Raw genomic sequence first — 21,346 nt, 5'->3', positions numbered from 1 at the left:
GCCGGACCAGGCAGGGGTGAGCAGGCCTGGGCAGCCCCCTCCTGCCCACTCCCGCGGCTGTGCTGGGCTCCCAGGGGCCACCACAGCTACACTGTTGGGAGTGTGCTCTGTGCTTGCAGCAGGACCCCCTGGGCCCCAGTGACCCCAGACACAGGAGTACCGGGGCCCGAGTGCCCCTGGAGACCGCGTGGCACCAGGGAGTCTGACCTGTCCCTATGGTCAGGGACACATCACAGCCAGGAACAGGGGTGCTGGGCACGTCCCTACCTGTGGCCTGTCCCTGCTTGGAATGTCCAGGAGGCCCCTGTGAATGGAGACTAGAGCTCAATGCCTCAGGTGCTAACTGGCCTGAGAGCTGGGCCAGGGCATGGCGCTTTCCTCTGAGGACACCGACCACACTGCATTCCTGAAGACACGCTGGACCAGAAGTGTCTCCCCTCTTGCCTCTGGGCAGGGCGGCTCCTGTGGGGGGGGGATGGGGGGACAACCTGCAGGCGCTTTGAGTCCCAGTGGCTGATGCCACCCCGCCCCTGCCCAGATCCACTGAGTCCAGGTGTGGCTAGTGAGCCAGGACCCATGCAGACAGGTGGATGGGTGGGCGAGGCACACACAGGTGGATGACTCACCCACCTGAGCAGCAGGGCTCAGGCTCCCCCACACGTGCCACCTGGTGGTGCTCTCCCTGGGTGTGCACAGTTCCCCCCCCCACTCCCCCCCCCCCCCGCAGCCAAACAGCAGCGGAGTCCCCTTGCCCCGCCTGGCTGGGGGGCGCAGGCTCAGAGGGCAGGCATTCACCCTGCCCAGAAAACCAAGCCAGATGCCTAGTGGTACCACTACTCCGCACATTGTCACTGTCCCCACCACTGGCTGTGCTGGCGTCTGCCCTCCTGACTCCCTGGAACCACTGGGAGGTAGCCCTCAGCGGCAGTATGCCCCAGCGCCTGGGTGGACCTGGGTGGACATAGATCCCCAGGCCAGAAGGGGCTCAGCCCACGTCTGCAGGCCCGGACAGGAGCCAGCACCACCACCTGCCTGGGGCTGCCACAAGGCTCCCACAGCCTGCGAACCTGAGTGGGACCAGCCTGGCTGCCGGGCATGTGGGTCCAGGGCCAGCCCCACCAGAGGAACACAGCTGCTGCTCATGCTTGTGGCCACCCAGGAGGAAGGCCTTCTGAGGACCCACATAGTGCCAAGCTTCCCCATTCCACCACCACAGGGCCAGCTCCTGGCAGGGCCAGTGCACGTCCCTGTGCCTTTATGGGGCCTCTGAGATTGTGCCCAGGCTACTGGCTCAGGTCCCTGCTGCTTGGCCCAGCTCCTGCTCAGGCACCCAACAGTCCAGTGCTTGGGCCCCCACCCACAGGGGAGACTGCGTGGGCGCCTGGTTCAGCATGCGTGCTGCAGCCATTTGAGGAGTGAGCCAGAGGACGGAAGCACTCTGTCCACCATCCTTCTTTGTAAAGATTTATTTATTTTTATTGGAAAGGCAGATGTACAGACAGGAGGAGAGACAGAGAGGAAGATCTTCCATCCAATGATTCATTCCCCAAGTGGCTGCAACGGCCAGAGCTGAGCCAGTTCGAAGTCAGGAGCCAGGAGCCTCTTCCAGGTCTCCCACACAGGTGCAGGATCCCAAGACTTTGGGACGTCCTCGACTGCTTTCCCAGGCCACAAGCAGGGAGCTGGATGGGAAGCTGGGCCACCAGGATTAGAACTGATGCCCATATGGGATACTGGCGCTTGCAAGGTAAGGATTTAGCCACTGAGCCATTGCACTGGGCCCCTGTCCATCTTACAAAACAAATAAAAAACAATACTGCCTGCCTTGTGCATGGTGACTGTCCTCAAGCTCCTGCCCCTTTCCCCACATGCTGTGTCCCCGAGCGGAGCCCCTCTCCCCAGCTGCCCCTCCCAGGCTGGGTTCCTGCAGGGGCCCTTGTCCATCCGTCTGCCTTTATGCTACATTGGGGTGTTGGCCCCCAAGTCCACATCCTCCCAAGAGGCAGCACACGGGCACCCTGGTAGGTGCATGTGGTGAGATGCCCACAGGGCTGGCACACAATGGTGCTCACCATGGCAGAACCTCGCCCCTTGCCCGGGATTAGGGTCGTGAGCCCCACCCTTCCTCTGCCAGCCCAGGGCCCTCTTTCTGTCCATCCTCTTCTCTCCTGGCTATCCTGAGTTACCAGGGCATCGCACATGGAGTAGGAGTCTGCACTTCTGGGCCCTGGGACACTTACTGTCACTCAGGCATCAGGGCACAGCTGGGCACCCACACTCAGTGGCAGGATTTTGACATAGTGAACCTGGGCCACTCTTCACTTGGTAGGCACTGGGTGGTGGAGTGGCTAGCCAGGTGTCCGGCCTTGCTGGGCCTGCTTTCCATGTGCCCAGACCAGGGTGTCCCTTCATGGCTAGAATTCCGCACTGCCCTGCCTCCCACCCCCCAGGACTGGCTCCTTAGCTGTAGGGCTGTGGCTGCCCATGGGGCTTCGCAGAACTGGACTCTACAGTCCTGTGCACGCCATGAAGGCTGCTCCTCTTCCCATCCCAGGCCAGCCTCCTGCACCTCCCCCGACCCCAGCAGCTCCTTTGCCTGCCCCTCTCCATCAGAGAGAGCCCACAGGCTCTCCCCACCTCATTTGCCTGTGGGACCCTTCCTCCCCTGGCTATGCCCCAAGACGCGGGACCCACAGGGTCTGACCAGTGGCCCAGATCGGTGGTTGGGCTTCTCTCTGCGGGAGGTTGGCTTGCACAAGGCCTGGCACCCATTCTCACTCTCGATGGCCAGGCCCCTGTGCAACTGTCTGTTTAAGAATCTGTAGATTCAGGCCTGGCGTGGTGGCCTAGTGGCTAAAGTCCTCACCTTGAATGCACTGGGATCCCATATGAGCGCCGGTTCTAATCCCAGTAGCCCTGCTTCCCATATAGCTCTCTGCTTGTGCCCTGGGAGGGCAGTCGAGGACAGTCCAAAGTCCTGGGACCCTGCACGGTGTGGGAGACCCAGAAGGGGCTCTGGTTCCTGGCTTTGGATTCGAGTACAGCTCCAGTCATTGCGTCCATTTGGGGAGTGAATCATCGGACAGAAGCTCTTCCTCTCTCTCCTCCTCCTCTCTATGTATCTTACTTCCTAAAAAAAAAAAAAAGAAAAAAAAAGAATAAATAGCCTCATATCTAGATTCAGGCCTGGCGTGGTGGCCTAGTGGCTGAAGTCCTTGCCTGCATGTGCTGGGGTCCCCTATGTCTGAGCTGCTCCACTTCCCGTCCGGCTTCCTGCTTGTGGCCTGGGAAGGCAGTAGAGGATGGTCCAAAGCCTTGGGGCCCTGCACCCACGTGGGAGACCCAGAAAAAGCGCCTGATTGGCCCAGCTCTGTCCGTTGTCCTTTGAGGAGTCCAGCCAATGTGAAACTTGGTGCCCAGCAAACACTCAGGTGGCGCACTGTCATCTGCTGGAGGGCATCAGGCGCCTGCAGCGGCCCATTTCTCACATTCCTGTTTCATTTATTTGAAAGAGAAGGAAAGAGCAAGAGAGATGTTCCATTCAGGGGATCACTTCCCAAACAGCCACAGTGGTCATGGCTGGTGAGGCTGGAGCCAGGAGGCTGGAACTCCATGACGGTCTCCCACGTGGGTCAGAGTCCGTAGGTTGAGATGAGCTCTCCAACCATGTGACAGGTGCCTCTGCCCATGCCTGTCCCCAGCACCTTCAGCCTGAGGAGTGGCCCTGGACCCCTGGACCCCAGCAAGTGGGGCGCATGTGGATGAGGGAGACATCACTTCATCTTCTCCACCCCCGCCCCCCCAGAGAGGAGTTGCAGGCATCAGGCCTGGGGATAGGGGTAGGTGACACGCCCACAGGAGCCCCCATGCTGAGGAGTGGCCTGCAGAAAGCTGAGCCACGCACACCAGGTGCGTCCAGCCCCAGGCAGGATTTTTCATTGCCTTCTTTCACTCAACAAGAATAACAAGTTTGTGGGTTCTGGGCCTGGTCTCATCTTCCGAGGAGCCATGAGGTAGCTGCTGCAGCTCTGAACAAAGGCAGGGTCCCTCTGCTCAGGAAGGCTCCCCAGAGCTCAGCAACAGTCAGGAGTCCTGGGGTTCACAGGGCCTCAGGCCCATTCCTACCGCAATGGTCAGGGCCTCCTGGACAAGCCTGGGGGCAACCCTGCAAGGCTTGCCGGATGAGCCTGGGGGCAGGTAGGGGGCTACCTGTTTTTGCCTTCTTCCTCCCAGGGCTGCACCTGCCTGTGCTGGGCAGGGAAGCAGCAGCCCGACCCTGCACAGCCCTGTGCTCCTGTGCCCCCATGTTCTCAGGCTCTCTCCTTCTGTCCCCCCTCCCACTGTCGCCCTTGTACCAGAGGACAGGGCAGCCCCACCGGCCCAGGGTCTCAGTGGCTGTCTGAGTAGACGGTTCTTAGAGTTCCCGTGAGGCTGACTTCTGGGACAGGAACAGGCAGCCAGGACCTTGTTGGGGCTTGTGGGGCTTGCGGAAGGTGGAGCAGTCCCCAGGCCAGAGGGCCCCAGCAAGGCCAACCCTGGGCATGGCCTAAGGGCCTTCCTGGTCACTGAAGGGAAGATGGCCAGCGCTGAAGCTCCACCCCCAGGTGAAGCTCCTGAGGGGTCCCTGTCCCTGCTCCTGGAGGACAGGACACTGCCTTGTGTGCCAGGCTGCCGTGAGGTCCTCAGAGTGTGGGGTGCAGATAGATGGGGGATGGCAACTACTGTCAGCCGGTGGCCCCAGATCCCCCAAGGCTGCTGAGTCCAGGGTTTAGGAGAATGGCTCTGTGAGGGAGGGAAGGCCCTGCCTCCCCACCACGTGTCCCCTGGGCTCAAGCCTGAAGGCCTCCGGGTCACGTCCCTGCCAGCCCTAAGGAAGACCCCTTAACCACACCACATAGGGTGCCCAGGCCCTCACCGAGAGGCTGTGGCAGCTCTGGGATGTGAGGCACTGGGTGGGATGCCCTGGGAGAGGTGAACTGCTTTTTTTTTTTTTTTTAAATATTTTGGTTTTTTGTTTGTTTGTTTTTATTTATTTATTTTTATTACAAAGTCAGATATACAGAGAGAAGGAGAAACAGAGAGGAAGATCTTCCGTCCGATGATTCACTCCCCAAGTGAGCCGCAATGGCCAGTGCTGCGCCGATCCGAAGCCGGGAACCTGGAACCTCTTCCGGGTCTCCCACATGGGTGCAGGGTCCCAAGGCTTTGGGCTGTCCTCAGCGCTTTCCCAGGCCACAAACAGGGAGCTGGATGGGAAGTGGAGCTGCCGGGATTAGAACCGGAGCCCATATGGGATCCCAGTGCGTTCAAGGCAAGGACTCTAGTCGCTAGACCACGCCACCCGGCCCGAGGTGAACTGCTTTTGGGTGCCCTGCCCGAGTCCTCCGGAGTCCTTGGTGGGTCCCAGTGCCTTCGGATTACTCACTGTGCACTGTCTGTTCTCTCAAGCTGTTACCTCACACTGTCAATTCGAGGAGGGACAGGGAGGGGTGCGGAGGAGGGGCTGGTCCTTACCCTTTCTTGGTCTTTATCCAGTCACTCCTAACTCCCCTCCTCCTCATTTGAAGGGCCCTTGGAGATTCCTTGGGAAACCCGGCAAAGCTGGGAGCTCCTGGTTGGGTCCTGCCAGGCGGCCGCTGTGGGCACCTGGGATCTTAGGAGCTGGCAGCTGCACACCTGGGTGCGGCTCAGCATTCTGGAAGGAACCCGGCACAAGCAGAGGAAAGCATTCCTACCCAGGCTCCTTCGGGCAGCAGGAAGTGCCCAGCGACTATACCCCTGGGGAAGGGACAAAGTGCGCCCGCTGCCCTCCCTCCCCCACAGCTCCCTCAAAAGACCCTCTCAGGGACCAGGCCCACCAAGCACTCCAGGGACCGCCCCCAAACCCTTGCAGGGCAGGTTCTCCTGCGGCGCTGCCCGGTGCCTTGGGATCACCTGGCTGCGGGGCAGTCCCCTCGCCCGAGGCGATCCGAGCCCCACGGGCACCTCAGGCTGTTTGCCAACGCAGAGGCAGGGCAGCGCTCCGCTCATGTGCGGGCGTCTGGTGCCATCGGCGCTCGCAGCTCCAGCTCCGGCCAGACAGGAGGCTCTGCTGGCACTGCTGCCTGCGGTGCAGGTGGTGGCCAGCAAGCCAGGCGCAGGACACGCCAGCAGCGCACTGGACAAAGCCAGGGCTCCGGTCTGGAGCACTCCTCACGTCACCCCGCCCCCACCCGGAACGCAGGTCCTCTTCCCATGTTCATCCTTGCCCCTCGACTGTGGGACCCTGGGAGCCGGGTGCGCCCGGGTGCAGCCCCCCGCATCCGCTAGGCCTGGCCCACTTGCGGGACGAGGTAGAAGGGCGTCCGCAGCCACCTCCCTGAGCACCCCCACTCGGGCCCGAACGTCTACGGGCCTGAATGCGCGTCGCCACGACTCTGCAGACCTCGTGGACCCTCTGTCCCTCCTTGGGCCGCCGGGGACTAGGGTTGGGGGGCCGGGGGCAGCCGGGGCCTGTGGGGCGTTCGCCCGCCCGTGGGAGCCGCGGGGCGGGCCCCGGCGCAGTGGCGGGGAGGGGTCTCCGCCGCACCTGGCCGCAGCTGCCAGCGCTAACCTGCTTTCCGGGGGCCGGCCCGGGGCGGGGCGCGCGGCGGGGCGGGGCGGCCGCCGCAGACGTCAAGGCCCCGCCGCGCGAGGCCGCGCTGCCGTGGGCTCGGCCGGGGCTGCCGCGAGCGTGCGGGCGCGCCGGGCATGTCCTAGGCGGCCCCGCGCTGCGCTCGGCCGGGCCGAGCCGGGACGGAGCCGGGACGGAGCCGGGGCCGCGCCGCAGGTAGGACGCGCCGGGCCCGCTCTCGCCGCGGCCTTCCCGCTCTCCGCCCGCACCTGCGCGCCTCGGGCCGCGCCGCGATCGGGGAGACTCCCGGGAGAACCGGCCGGGCCCGGGCCCGACATGGCGCGGGGGCGGGGAGCGCCGGCACACCTGGCCGGGCCGGTCCCCGCCTGCGCGGAGGCGGCCGGGGTCTGCGCCAGGCCGGGAGGGGCCGCCCCGCGCGCGTCCACGCGGCGGGGCCTGGGCGTCTGGGTCCGCGTCCGGCACCCGCACGGCCATGGCCGCCCCGGCGGGCGCTGATTCAGAAGGCGCCGCTGCCTCTCCCTGTGCCCCGGCGGCCGCCCAGGCCGCCTCCCTCCCGCCGGCCTCTCCTCCCGGTCCCTCCTCCTCCTCTCCCCATTTCCCTTCGCCAGCGCCGTCTGCCCGCGGTCCCTGTCTCCTTGCGCCCTGCGCTGCCTGCATCCCGCACCGGTCCCTGTCTCCCGCATTGTGGGGCGGCTGGGGACACCCCGGGGCGTTTTAAGTTCTCCCTTTCCGGAGACCGGTGCTTCCGCAGCCCGAGCCGGCTCCAGGCCTTTGCGGGATGGGATGGCGGAGGCAGGCGACGGCCGGCTGCGGCTTAGCCGGCAGGGCCGGGCCTCGAAAGCTTGGCTTCTCTTAGCCGGAGTCCGGAGTGGGAATCCCCAGGCCTGCTGCTGCTGGGAGCCTGGGAACTGGTGCAGGTGATAGTGGGGTGTGCGGCGTGGGGCTGGGCTTGGGCGCCGCTGCCCAGCTGGAGCTACAGGCAGAGGCTGTGCCCAGGGTCCCGTGCTGGGGGCTTGAGGCCCCACTCGCTCCGGCTCCAGCGCCTGCCTCCCGGCTGGACCCTCAAAAGCAGCAGGGCCCAGAGCTGCCTCCTGGCTCCCGGTCTGTTGACTCCGCCTGCCTGCCCAGGGGGGCCGCTGTGCTCGGGATCCTGGCCTTGGTCCCCCCTGCCTGCTTGGAAGGAGACTGAGGCCCCGCCCCTCCCACAGGCGCTCCGAAGGACCCTCTTTTCTCCCCTCCCTGGGCAGAGGGACTGGGTGTGGCCTGGTGCGCGTGATCATGGTGGCTGTTGCATTTCCGGGACCTGTGTGTGGCCTGTGTGTCTGCCCTGGCCCCACCTGGCCCCTCCCCCTCCCCACCTGCTTTGCTACCTGCAGCTGGCTGCTATCCCTCTGCCCACCTCTGCCCTGAAGGTGGTGTCACCAGGCCCCTGGGGGCTGTAGAGACAGGCTCCTGCTTCCCAGGGGTGTCCTGCCCCCCAGCACAGCTTGTTCTGCTTAGCTTGCTTGCTTGCCATGCCCGCTGCTGACTTCTGCCAGTGTATATGTGAACGTGGGCACCTGGCCAGGCTGTGCGCATGGCCAGGTGTTCCTGGTGGTCATACAAGCTTTCCCCCCTCCCCAAGGGCCTCTAGTGCTGCCCACTTGGCTGGCCACAGCACAGGCGCTCACATGCCTCCTTGACCCATGTCACAGCCTCAGGCACACAGGGCCGTGCCCCGTCCCCCATGGTGGTCCATGGTCCAAGGGTACGTGGACATCCCTTGCTGGGTGCACACAGGTCAGGGCCACGTCCCCAGCTCTGTACCTGCTGTTCTCGTCGCATCTCCTGGCGCAATGCCATGGGCTGTGCTAGCAGCTGCTCCCACCGCTGGCTTTTCTGGGCACATGTGTCCACAGCGTGAGGGGGCAGGCCAGGCAGGACCTGTCATGGCTGGAGCCCGGCATCTCTCGAGGTGGCCAGCAGCAGCCAGCTGGAGTGGCCAGGGGCTCCACTCTGAACTCTGCTTCCCACAGAGCCGGACGGGCCTGGCCGGTGCCAAGATGAGTGTCACGTCATGGTTCCTGGTGAGCAGTAGTGGCACGCGGCACCGGCTGCCTCGGGAGCTCATCTTCGTGGGGCGTGATGAGTGTGAGCTCATGCTGCAGGTGAGCGGGCCAGCCAGAACTGGGACCCTGGAGGCACCCTGGGTGGGTGCTGACAGGGCTCCGTGTGGTCACTAGTCTTCCCATAACTTGGGGCTCTGCTAGGCTCAGCAAGGCCGATGCCCCTCAGCGTCGGCTGGGTGCTGCCCTGCAGGCCCTCCAGGCCCACCAGGTGCAGGACGGGGCATCCTGGCGGTGGTCCCTGGTGGCATGCTCAGAAGGAAGAGAATCCAGGGGTACTGTCCCGTCCAGTCCCCCATGAGGCCTGCATGGGGCAGGAAAGCTGCCTCATGCCCCAGGGACTCCCTGGCCCGCCGTGGCCCTGGGTGCAGCCCTGGCTGCCAGAACTGCACACCCAGAGCTGTCTGAGGCTCTGGCAGGGGCTTCGGGCTGTGTCGGGACCAGCCTGTGCCAGCCATGCTGAGGTGGGACTCTATAGCAGTGTGGTATGACGAGGAGACCAAGCCAGGCGAGCAGGGGAAGAGGGCTTCAAGCAGTAGCCTTGGGCACTGGGCATGTGGGCAGTACGTATGTGCTGTCTGCTGGCTTGTCGTGGCAGTACCAGGAAGCGTGTCTGGCTGTGGGCCCCCTTACTACGTGGTCCCTGGGAGGCCCCCAAAGCAGGGCACAGTGCCTGTGGATACTGGGTCGGGGTGGGGGACGCAGCCAGGCCCCCAGCGGCCTGCATGCGGGTTGGACAGTTCTGCTTGCTCCAGCCACAGCTTGGGGGGCCACTAGGCACTTGGTCCGAGGTGGCCAGGAGGGCATCTTGGGGGAAGCAGTCCTGAAGCCTTTGCTGGGAGGGATGCAGGGATGCTCTTGTTGGACCCCTGGGCCTGTTTGGCTGCTTTCCCAGGGACTGGGGAGGCCGCTGTGGTTTGGACTCTAACCCCCAGTTTCTGGGCCTAAGGGTATGGCACAGAGCTCAGGCGCCAGCTTACACACACAGGCACAAATGTAGGCTTGGTTACCTACTGGGGAAGGTGTCCTGCACGTACCGTGCTACAAGTGGCCAGGGCCAGGGTCTGGGGCTCCTGCATGAGCTCCAGGGGGGACCCAAGCCCTGAGCTGCCTTTAGTACCCCAAAGGCTGGCCCAGCCTCGGTGGCCTCCCTGGCTTGCGGGATTTCTTTGGCTTCTCCTGGCCCTGGCGCCAGGCCTGAGGCTCCTTAGCTGGGATGAGGATGAGGATGGACACAGCTGCTCTCCAGATACCCACGGTGACGTGTGGTGTGGGGGTGGGGCAGCGGGGCCCACCTTGTGAGCCACTGAACGTGGGCCTGGGGCCCAGGGAAGTTGGTGGTCAGACACACCCAATGGGGTTGCTCTGGGTGTATATGCAGGTGGCCATCCCGGCCAGGGAGTGCACGAGCCTGGGGGCTGTGCCTCTTCAAGACAGCGTCACTGCCTTCCTGCCTCCCCCGGGTCCTGCAGGAGCCGGGCTGGCTGTCCCTGCCTGCCCTTGGGAGGGAACGGCCTGTTCCCGGGCCTGTGCCTGGTGCCAGAGGGTTCCCAGTCCTCCCACCGCTGGCTCAGAAGCACCCGGGGCCTGAGGGGGCACCAGCCAGAGTGGCCCTGGCTGACTGTGGCTGCTCTGAGGCCAGGGTAGTGGACTGTGTGTGGTGGGCTGCATGTGTTGGGATGCTGGGCTATGTGCTGTGTGTGGTGGGTGCTGGGCTGCGTGTGCTGGGGTTCTGGGCTGCGTGTGCTGGGGTTCTGGGTTGCGTGTGCTGGGATGCTGTGCTGCATTTATTGGGTGCTTGATTGCACCTGCTGGGGTACTGGGGCCCTCAATCCACGGGGCACGCAGGTGGCTGGGCTTCTGAGGGCTGCCCGTTCGTCTCTAGTCCCGCAGTGTGGATAGGCAGCATGCCGTCATCAACTACGACCAAGAGAAGGACGAGCACTGGGTGAAGGACCTGGGCAGCCTGAATGGGGTGAGTTTCAGCACCCCACCAGCTCGGGCGAACCTCTTTGGGTGGGCTTTGGGGGCCTGCTGTTTGGCGAAGCATCTGTCCTCCCCACGGCCTGGGCATGAGGCACCACTGAGGCCTGTGCGCCCAGCCGGGCCCACGGAGGCCGGGCGACGTCTCTCTTGTCTCTGGGCGGCTCTGGTCACTCGTGGCTTCTTGGCAGACGTTTGTGAATGATATACGCATCCCAGACCAGAAGTACGTCACACTGAAGCTTAATGATGTCGTCCGTTTCGGCTACGATACCCTTGGGGCTTGGCGGGTACTACCGGCCCTCGGCACCCCCTGGGGTCCCCTGTGCCTTGGGGCGGACGGGGTGGCTGGGTGGCCGGATCTGGTTCCCGGAGCAGCGGGGAGGAACTCCAGGGCGCTGGGTGCTGGAGCTGATCCTGGCCCCTCCCAGCCGTGTTCTCCTTAATGTGCGACTACATCCCAACATGTATGTGCTGGAGCGGGTGCAGCACCGTGTGCCCGAGGAGGCGCTCAAGGTGGGTGCCCTGTCCTGTGGCCAGCCCAGTGTGGCAGTGGGGGGTGGGGCCTCTCCACTCCCTCCCTGCTTGGGTTCCCTGGGAGTGGGCTGTGCTGCAGACCCCAGGCCCTGTGGGTGGAGGGGGAGATGCGAGGCTCGGCCTGCCCTGGGTGGCTTGGAGGATGGCCAGCCCTCCCTCTCCTGCCCGCCTGCAGCATGAGAAGTACACCAGCCAGCTGCAGGTGAGCGTCAACGGTGCAGCTCCCGTGAGGGGTGAGGCTCAGCCTGAACCCCCACTCTACTGCGAGTCCTCAAACCCCAGGCCGGACAAGGGGGACCGCAGGCCAGGAGCAGGTAGGTGCTGGGAGGCAGGGGCAGCTCCCCATGCCCGCGGGAACTCTTAGTTGGCTGCCACACATCCAAGGCTCACAGCAACCCACAAGACTGAGGCCCCCAGCCCCTGCCCGTGCTCACCTGTGTCTCGTGTCCCTGGGCCCTGTCCTCCGCTAGTCCACCCTAGTGTTCCCAGGGGTCACAGAGGGTGTGACCTTGACACTGACCCTGCAGAGACCCCTGGCTGCTGGTGGGCGTGTGGTGAGACATACCTGGGTGGCAGGGAAGCAAGGCCTGGGGGCTCAGCAAGTGCCCAGTGTGGCACAGAGGCACAGGAGTGAAGTGTTCTGGAAGGCAGTGGGATGGAGCGGCAGCTGCCTGGGCGTGGCTCCACCTGCGTCGCGGTGTCGGTGAGAGTCAGCCTGAGCGGGAAGGTTTGTGGGGGTTGTCTGTGCTGCCCGCTTGAACAGGGCAACGCAGCCTCGGGCCCGTGAGGTCTGCACAGGGACAGGCTGGAGCCGGAGCCTGGCCCGCTCACACTGGGATCTCCATCCTCTGCAGAGGCGGCTGCCTACCGCACACCCCTGTATGGGCAGCCCTCGTGGTGGGGGGAGGATGACGGCGATGGCACACTGCCCGAGGGCCGGCACCAGGAGGAACCCTGCCAAGGTGGGCGTCTGGGGCCCCCGAGCAGCACAGGGGTGGCAGGGCTTTCTGGGAGAGTGGAGGGGTGAAGAGCGCGGCCTTGGTGTGGCCTGGAGGACTCAGGGGGTATGGCTGGAGTGGGGCCAGGGCAGGGTGCAAGGGGGTGGACTGGAGGTTTGATCTGAGCATGCCGTGCCCACAGAGCACCCAAAGGAGCCACTGCCACTGCCAGTGGCTGACTCAGAGCCTGATGGCTCCCCAACTGGCTTCCGAGCACCCGCTGAACCTCCGGGCTACTCGTTCCGGCGCGAGCCCAGCTACTTCGAGATTCCCACGAAGGAGGCCCCGGAGGCACAGGCGCAGGCGGTACCCAGGGGTAGCGGCGGGGACTCAGAGGTGGCCCCTGTGGTGCAAAGCCATGCTTCCTTCACCATTGAGTTTGACGACTGCAGCCCAGGCAAGGTGAAGATTAAGGACCATGTCACCAAGTTCTCAATGCGCCAGCGGCGGCCCCCGGCCCGGGAGCCCACGGCTGTAGAGGTGGTCTCAGCTGAGACCAAGGTTGCCGACTGGCTGGTGCACAACGACCCAAGCCTGCTGCGGCGAGCGGGGCCCGGGGATGACCGCCACAGCACTAAGAGCGACCTGCCTGTCCGTAGCCGCAGCCCCAAGGGTGAGTTCCTGGGCTGGGGGTGCCAGGAGTGGCCGCAGGACAAGAGCCACCTGCCTGGTCCCGCAGATGACACATGGGTCAGCCTCCAGGGCTCTCAAGGTTGATGGCCACCCCTCCCCAGGCCACAAACATGAGGATGGCACGCAGAGTGACTCCGAGGATCCCCTGGCCAAGGCAGCGGCGGCGGCAGTGGCCGGGGCTTCCGTGGAGCCGGGCACAGAGCAGGTGCGGCTGCAACGGCAGATCAAGCGAGACCCCCAGGAGCTGCTGCGTAACCAGCAGGCCTTTGTCATCGAGTTCTATGATGAAGACACGCCCCGCAAGAAGCGCTCGCAGTCCTTCACGCACACCCCACCCGGTGATCCCAGGGCCGACAAGCGCCGTGGTCCCTCTGGGCCAGCTGAGAGGGACCGGGCAGCCCCAGGTGCTGTGGGACCCCAGAGGGCCAGCTCACTCAAACGTGAGAAGACTGAGGAGAGGCTGGGGGGCCCCGCTCCCGCCCCCCGCACCCCTGCCCGCCCCTTCGGCAGTGTGGGGCGCCGCTCCCGCTTGGCGCAAGAGTTCATGGCCCAGTGTCTGGGGGACGGTCCCCCAACCACCCGGCCTGGGCCTGAAAAGGCACCCCCCATCCTGCCTGCAGCCCTGACACCCCGGGGGCCCAGCCCTGCGGTGTCCCCTGCCCCCCAGCCCCCTGGTGCTGCCCCCCAGCTGCCCAGGGCAGGCAGAGTAGAGGAGGAGGACAGTCTGAGTGATGCGGGCACCTACACCATTGAGACCGAGGCACAGGACAAGGAGGTGGAAGAGGCCCGTAGGATGATCGACCAGGTGTGTGGGGGCGGGCGGCCCGGGCAGCCAGGCCCTGCACCCCAGCACCCCTGACCTGGTGCCTGCCGTCTCCTCCCGCCAGGTCTTCGGAGTGTTTGAGTCCCCTGAACTTTGCAGGGCGTCTTCGGCCGCCTTCCGCCCAGTTATCAGGGGGGACCGGGAGGAGCCCAGGGATGCAGCCGTAGCCCAGCGTGTGGCCGTGCTGCAGGAGTTTGCTGCTCGGGTACCAGGCGTGGCACCCTCAGCAGAGCACCAGGTACTGAGCAGAGGGCATGAAGGGGGTGGTGATGAGGATGGGCCTCACCCCAGGGTAGTTCCCCTGGTGGGTGTGCCAGATTCAGGTGTGTCCAGGTCTGGGCAGAACCTGGGCAGTGCTGAACCCAACGGGCAGCGCCACTGGACTCACGCAGGCCTGAGCAAGGCCACAGGGACTCCTGGCTCCTCCGGCAAGCTGCCCGCACCCTGCCTGCAATGCGCCTGCCCTCTTGCCATAGGGACCGCAGCTGCCTGGCTCTCCTGGAGCTCAGAAGTGGGTGTCCCGCTGGGCCAGCCTAGCTGACAGCTATTCGGACCCCGGACTGGCTGGTAAGTGGACCCTGTGCTGTGGTGAGGCCGCATGGGGCCTGGGGGCCGTGGCCCCTGACAGATACCCTTGTGCTTCACAGAGGAGGGCCCTGGACACAGGGCTGGGGAGTCGGAGGGGACCCCGCACGCACGCACACGGAGGCTGCTCCCCCAGCTGCCTGGCGACAGGGCGGACGGCCCTGTAGGCCCCGATGCTGCACGGAGGAGTGGGCCTAGGCCGCCCGAGCTGGGCAGCGAGCCAAGTGGCTGCCTTGTAGGCCGGGAGGACGTCGACCCCGACAGCCTCAGTGACACCAGTGGGTCTGACGGTAGCCGGGGCCCCGAGCGGGGCCAGGAGCCGCAGGAGGGACTGGCTTGGTGCCAGGAGCGACACTTATCGCGGGCTGCCAGGGAACCGGCCCCCACCTCCTTCTTCATCGGAGACCAGAACGGGGACACCACTTTCCCTAGGAAACCAGCGGCGGCTCCCGGGGAGGCGGGGGGTGCCCCGGCCAGGGCTGGCCTATGCAGCAGCAGCAGCAGCGACAGAAAGCTGGCCCTCCAGCTGCGGGCAGGACGATCCCCAGAGCCGGACAGCCCCGGCCTGGCCCTGCCCAGGGAGGCCTCCTCCAAGGAGCCGGCCAGTGGCCCTCCAGCCCCTGAACAGCCCTTGCGCGTCTCCAGCCACCCACTCCTGCAGGACCTGGCCGCCGCCCGGGCCTCCCGGCTGGACGTCCCCACGCAGGACACACAGCTCCTGTTGAAGGACACTGAGACAGCCCTGGCTGCCCTGGAGGCCCGCCTGTTGTCCAAGACTGCCGATAGTGACGGGGGCGGCATGCCTGGGCCCCCCGAGGATTCCTTATCTGGGGACTCTGATGTGGACACGGCCAGCACCCTTAGTCTGCTCAGTGGTAGGAATGGACCCAGCCCCACCACACCCCCGGCCCTGGGGCTGCAGAAGGAGAAGCCGCCAGCCACACTGGACTCGGGCAGCGCCCGTGGAAGGCCCTCCGCAAAGCAGCCTCGCCCACCAGGCCCCACGGACCCAGGCCGCGGGGAGCCAGCCCGGCACCCGGCTGTGCGGCGTGGCCCTGGGCCCCGGGGAGCCCTCGACTGGCCGGAGGACGAGCGTGGTCCCAGCTCAGACCACGAGGCACCTGAGGCCACGGGGGCAGGGCGGCCAGGTGTCACCCGGAGACCGGCGGCCCCACCGCCACCCCCAGCCCCCCGGGAGGAGCCAAGCCGCAGTTCCACCAGTGCCCAGAAGGTGCAGCAGGCTCTGACCCGCTCCAACAGTCTGTCCACACCCCGGCCCACACGGGCTTCCCGGCTGAGGCGCGCCCGGCTCGGGGATGCCTCGGACACTGAGGCTGCGGACAGTGAGCGGGGAGCCCTGGGCAATCCCGAGCCTGCGGGCCGGCCGGCTGCTGAACAGACCAAGAAGCTATCACGCCTGGACATTCTGGCCATGCCCCGGAAGCGGGCAGGTTCCTTCACAGGACCCAGTGACACAGACACAGGCCCCGCTCGTCCCGGCTTCTCGGGCCACAGTGCAGAGCTGTGCCGCACCAACCGCAAGCCCACCATGGCCGAAGCCCGGGCCATTGCCCGGAAGGCCGCTGCCACCAGCACAGCCACCTCAAGTCCCCGCCAGCCCTTCAGCAGGGCCCGCCCGGGTAGCGCAAGATATGCATCTAGTGAGTGTCTGGGCTTGGGCAGGGTGGGGACCCACGGAGGAGCCTGTTCCGAAGCTGGGCATCCCAAGCTGGGCAGCTGAGCCAGCCAAGTGACACTGGTCCTGGGTGGCCTGCCTCCCTCCCCACCCCGCTGCACCTGTCTGTCTGGATGCCTCTATGGCACACATGAGCCCATGGGCTGCTGCACTTACAGAGCTGGCCCAAGCCAGCCTGGCTTGCCCTGTCCAGCGAGGGACACTCACTCTGCCAGTCAGATTGGTTTGAAGCCACAGTGCTGCCACCCCACCCCCTGCCTGCCTGCTGCGTGGGCTGGGTGGGCCAGGCCAGGCTGGCACTCCCCATAGGGGGTTGAGTCCTGAGCAAGGGTGCTGAGGGGCAGCTGGCCTCAGGAGCAGGGGACAAGGGTCAGGTTGGCCCTGCCTGGCCACTGTGCAGCCCTTGGCGTGGCTTTAACGTGGCTGTGGGGCTTGGGCAGGGCAGGACCATGGTGGCTGCAGGGAGGCGTTCTGACTGTCCCCGCCCTCCTAGGCTGACCCAGTGGGGAGCTACACCCCGCTCTGTGTCTGCCTTCCCGGCATGCGTGGCCCCACCCCAGCAAGCAGGTTCAGCCGTGTATGCATGTGGCTCGGCCGGGTGGCGTTTCTGCAACTGGGCTGGCTCCTGGGAGTGCGGTCGTGGCCTCGGCGTAGCCTGTCTCGGCGCGGGGCCCGGGCTGCGTGGACGCTGAGTGCTGCTCTCTTCCGTTCTTGCTCACCCAAGACCCGCGTCGCCGGCAGCAGGGTTCAGATTGCACGTCCACTTCCGAGGAGGAGTACGGCTCCCATCACGGCTCCCCCAAACACACTCGCTCCCATGCCTCAACAGCCACGCAGACGCCGCGGGCTGGCAGCTGCAGCCGGGCTCGCTCGCGGCCTCCCGGCCCCCGGGACACAGACGATGACGAGGAGGAACCCGACCCGTACGGCTTCATCGTGCAGACGGCTGAGATCGCAGAGATTGCCAAGTGAGTGGCACCCGCTGTCCCGTCTCAGGAATCTGCCCATGACTTAGCCCATGCATGCACCCACACCTACCAGCCGCCCCATCCACCACACGGCCCTCATGTGGCTTCCCGCAGGAGCAGCTGAGGCACACCCGTGTGCTGGCAGCCACAGGAGCCTCTCTGCCTGCAGTGGCTGCTGAGGCACCTGGCTGAGGGGGTGAGGTGGGGGTAGCCTGGCCTGCTGTCCATCTGCCCCGCCCTGACCCTACAGTCCCGGGCCCTGGGCTCTTGCTGCCGTGGCCTAGGCCCATCCCCTTTAGCTTACATGTCCACCTCTGCTCCACCGAGTCCATTCACGTGACATGGGCCCTAGTGCAGAGAGTGGTCTGCCTGGATGTGGCGCCGGCCCCAGCCCAACCCCTCATGGATTGGGGGCTGGAACCAGGCTAGGAACCACTGTCCTGGCCCCATGCCTCCACTGGCTGTCCCCTGCCCCCCGCAAGCTGCTGTCTCACTGGCCGCAGACTCAGTCAGACACTGGTGAAGGACGTGGCCATCCTGGCACAAGAGATCCATGACGTGGCTGGGGAGGGTGCTGACTCCCTGGAATCTGGGGGGCCCGCCCGAAGCCCCTCTCTCGGCAGCGTGCCCAGCACCCCTGCCTCCACCATCTCTGCCCGGGAGGAGGTAAGCCCATGGCCAGATCTGTGGTGGACGTGCCGCCCGCTGTCGGGAGGCGTGGGCTCTTGCACACGCGGCTGTACCAGGCTAAGCCTTGCCCCCCACAGCTGGTGCAGCGCATTCCGGAGGCCAGCCTGACCTTCCAGAAGGTGCCCCCTGGGTGCCTCAACTCCCGAGACTTTGACCAGAACATGAACGACAGCCGGGGGGAGGACGCGCTGGCGAACAAGACGCGGCTGCGGAACCATGAAGAGGCACGCGGGGCTGCCGGGGAGCGAGGCGGGCCTGGGGCCTTGCGGCCATAGGGCTGTGCTGACACCAACCCCTTCCAGGTGATCTTCGATAACCTGATGCTGAACCCGGTGTCCCAGCTGTCCCACGCCATCCGCGAGAACACGGAGCAGCTGGCGGAGAAGATGAAGTGAGTCGGCAGTCCGTGCCTGAGCTGCTGGTGTGTGTGAGCTGGAAGCAGCAGGGCCACAGCCCCATGGGCGTACACGTATGTGCACAGCCCGACAGGCTCGTGAGTGTGCACATGGCCTGGTGGGAACTCTGTGTCTGTCTAAGAGGCAGCAGAGGCCCCTGAGTTTGTAGGCCCAGCAAGCACACCTTGAACTCGGTACCCTTGGCTCCAGCTCAGCCCCCAAGCTCCCGTGTCCAGTGCAGAGGTGGATAGAGGTGCCAGCCAGCCCTAGTCCTGCTCTGAGCATTCATTTGCCCGTGACCCAGCATGGCAGAGAGAGGCCATTTGGTCATAAAAGTCACCTTGGCTCCATCCCACCGCCCCCCAGGATCCTCTTCCAGAACACGGGCCGGGCGTGGGAGGACCTGGAAGCCAGAATCAACACTGAGAATGAGGTACCCATCCTGAAGACATCCAACAAGGTGTGAGCCCGCACACAGCTGTCGGCCTCAGCCATCCCTGTCTGGACAGGGCCGTGCCTGGCCCGGGCCGTGCCTGGCCCCCGCACCAATGCTGCCCCCTTGCCTCTAGGAAATCAGCTCCATCCTGAAGGAACTGAGACGTGTGCAGAAGCAGCTGGAAGGTGGGTGCAGCCCCCCGGGGGGGACAGGATGGGCCCCGAGTGAGGAGAGCCTGACCCTCCCTGCTCCTGCCCTCAGTCATCAATGCCATCGTGGACCCCAGTGGGAACCTGGACCTGCTGGCCGAGAACAGGGGCTGTGGGGGCGCCACCCAGCTAGGGCTGGGGAGAGGCCGCGTGGCTGCCCAGAGCCCATTTTCACCATCCTCGGCGGACGCCCTGCTGCCCAGCCTCACTGCCAGGAGCCGCCCGCCGCGGGCCAGCTGCGGGCCGCCTGGACGCTCGGAGCCTGCCTTTCTCTCTGATGCTGAGCGGTTTCTGATCTAGCCACAGGCCAGGCCGGGGCTCCTCTTTTGTGTGTGCCCTGTGCCTGCCCGGCTGCAGGTGGCTCCCCGTGAGGGCCCCACAGGTGCCATGACCCTGGGCGGGTGCCCCCACACCCAGGCCCCCCAGCCCTAGACACCGCCTGTCCTGGCCCCCACTCCTTTCCACTGCTGTGGTGTTTGTCTTAGCTTTAGGGAAGGCGGGATCTGTGCCATTGGAGGGCCCCCAGGGCCATGGCCCTGTGTTCGGAGCAGGATCGGCTAGAGGTGGTGATTCAGTGCCAAAACCCCATGTTGGGAGGGCTGGGGCTGCTGCCCTGTCTCTCCCCAGGCCTGACTTCAGCGGCCGAGATCCCGCTGCTCAGAACCTTAGGTGCCAATACAGGCACCAACCCCAAGCTGGGTGCTGCCCCAAAGGAGCCGGCCTGGGTCAGCCTGGGCACAGCCCCGTGATACACACGGCTGTAGACATGGCACTGCCACACGGGTCCACACACACATGGCTGAAGGTGTGCCCAGACATAGCCACATGTCATACACGGCTGAAGGCATGCCCGGGCACTGCTTGCTGTCTCAGGGGCATCCCGCTAAGGGCTCCCGGAGGCCTGGGTGTGACTGGGCAGTCTCCCCCACCCATAGACCTCAGCCATGCTCCTGAAGGCTGTAGACCATCTGCAACGTACCCCTGCACATAAGGCTTGTGGGGTGGTCCTGCCATCCCAGCTCTTCCAGCAGGGAGGAGTGAGCAGAGGGTGGCCCCTGCAGGGCTGCTAAGCCAAAGAGCCCATTGGCTGTGGTGTGGGACAGGCGCCCATCCCCCGGTGTGCTTGCAAGTGCTGGGCCTGCTGCAGGCCCAGTGGGCGAGTCTGCTGTTTACACTGAGCTGTCGAGTGCACGAGTCCCGTGTGCCTGCGCCCCAACTGCCTGGCACGTGTGTATATGTATAGGGGAGGGTGGCCGGGTGCCCCTGTCCCCAGGAAGCCTGCTGTCCATTCGGAGGAGGCACTGGCCATGGCCCGCCCTGCATGTCCTAGCCGGAAGCTGGCTGCCCGCTCCATCATCCACCCTGGGCATCACTGTTCACTTTGGTTGTTCATGAATCCGTGCTCTCACATTGAGTTCTGCTCCCGACCCTGGGACTGTCGCCCCACAGGCTTCTGGGAGCCACCCTCACACGTTTGTTCTCAGGTGGTCTTGTGCTGTCTCTCTGGAAAGTTATTTTATATGATTTGTCATGGAGTTTGTTCTAATAAATCATTCTGTCACATGGCAGCATGCCGGCATCCCTCGCCCTGGCCTCATTCGGGGACCACAGTGCCAGGAGGGGTGCCTGAGGTAGGCTGGCCACAAGACCAGGGGAGGCTGCCAGGAGTGTGCTAGGCAAGGAGAAGCCTATGGGGTCTGGCTGCCAGCTCTCTCCAGAGGCAAGAAAGCATTTTCCCCAAACCTGCCCATGGACAGACCTGCTGCCCTTCTAGGCGTGTCAGCACGTGGGGCCAGGTGGTGTGTGGCTCTTGGGGAGGACAGCCTGGCCCCCAGGCAGCCCCGCTGAGTGGCTGCCGCTCCTGTGCCTGCCGACAGCTGTGGGAAGATGGGAACAAGTGTCCCCTGCTGGTGACACCAGCACCTCCTTCCTTTAGGGACAGGCATGAGGCGGGGCCCCAGGGTGTGGGGCAGGTCCCTTCCCGCTCATGACTTGGAGTCTGAACTCCAGTCCAGGATACACCTGGGGACCTCTTCATTGAAGGTATGTCCAGCTGTGGGTTCCCTTAGGGCAGGGAGCAGCTCTCACAGAGCAGGAAACAGTTTCTGGCAATGGGTACAGCCTGGGATGTGCCGAGGGACCTCCAGGACAGTGCCCAATGGGCCTGGGTCAGCCGAGCAGGTAGCCCAGTGCCTGTACAGTGTGCCCCTGCCAGGAGCTTGTGTGAACCTCACCAATGGCATGTTTCCTGAGCAGGCTGCAGACACCCAACAGCTGGGCTTGAGGGTGCGGAGAACCCACCCTGCTGACCCCTGTTCTTCATGGCTATGGGCAGGACCCAGAGAATACCAAGCAGGTAACAGTTCCTGGGTGTGCACCTGCTGGCCAGCTGGTGTCCCACATTCCCTGTGCAGTCTGTGGGCCTGTGGGTGGCGGCCCAGCACCCATGCTGTGGCTCTGTCCTCATGCTCCCTGGAAAAGATCCTTGCCACTTGGGGCAGGAGCCACCTCTGCTCTGCAGTCGTGGCGGTGGAGAGGGTGGCGGGCAGCACTGAGTGGCCAGGGGCTCAGGTAGCACTGCACAAGCCCACAGGACAGGGACAGGGCCCAGGCACATGTAGTCTTGTGTCCAGCAATGGCCCCTGGTGACCCAGGGGCTCCTGTAGGAGCTCAGG

General features: G+C 65.1%; 1 protein-coding gene across 2 annotated transcripts; it reads left to right on the top strand.

Moving 5' to 3' along the window:
- The first annotated feature begins 6,620 nt into the window (after positions 1–6,620).
- Positions 6,621–20,237, top strand: CEP170B (centrosomal protein 170B). 2 transcript variants are annotated; one of them, XM_058655354.1, is made up of 19 exons: positions 6,621–6,808; positions 8,629–8,760; positions 10,604–10,693; positions 10,893–10,973; positions 11,161–11,217; positions 11,414–11,552; positions 12,093–12,200; positions 12,379–12,849; positions 12,971–13,674; positions 13,757–13,930; positions 14,169–14,259; positions 14,340–15,938; positions 16,803–16,941; positions 17,445–17,607; positions 17,709–17,855; positions 17,934–18,022; positions 18,393–18,486; positions 18,596–18,647; positions 18,724–20,237. In XM_058655354.1, exons 2-19 carry the CDS (start codon positions 8,656–8,658, stop codon positions 18,969–18,971), a joined length of 4,551 nt encoding a protein of 1,516 aa, XP_058511337.1. In that variant the 5' UTR covers positions 6,621–6,808; positions 8,629–8,655; the 3' UTR covers positions 18,972–20,237. The 2 variants fall into 2 exon arrangements, with proteins under 2 accessions (XP_058511337.1, XP_058511336.1); XM_058655353.1 differs by having other exon boundaries at positions 6,623–6,808; positions 16,698–16,941.
- Positions 20,238–21,346: the final 1,109 nt, after the last annotated feature.

Source organism: Ochotona princeps, chromosome 26 (genome assembly GCF_030435755.1).
Source record: "Ochotona princeps isolate mOchPri1 chromosome 26, mOchPri1.hap1, whole genome shotgun sequence".
In the NCBI taxonomy this organism is placed as follows: Eukaryota; Metazoa; Chordata; class Mammalia; order Lagomorpha; family Ochotonidae; genus Ochotona; species Ochotona princeps.
This window is presented reverse-complemented; position numbering and strand designations above follow the sequence as displayed.

Bases quoted from the DNA above. Each gene is read 5' to 3' on its own strand.
- CEP170B (XM_058655353.1), top strand. From the start codon at position 8,656: ATGAGTGTCACGTCATGGTTCCTGGTGAGCAGTAGTGGCACGCGGCAC. The intron at 10,694-10,892 runs GTGAGTTTCAGC...GCTTCTTGGCAG, and splicing joins ACCTGGGCAGCCTGAATGGG to ACGTTTGTGAATGATATACG. The intron at 18,648-18,723 runs GTGGGTGCAGCC...TCCTGCCCTCAG, and splicing joins TGTGCAGAAGCAGCTGGAAG to TCATCAATGCCATCGTGGAC.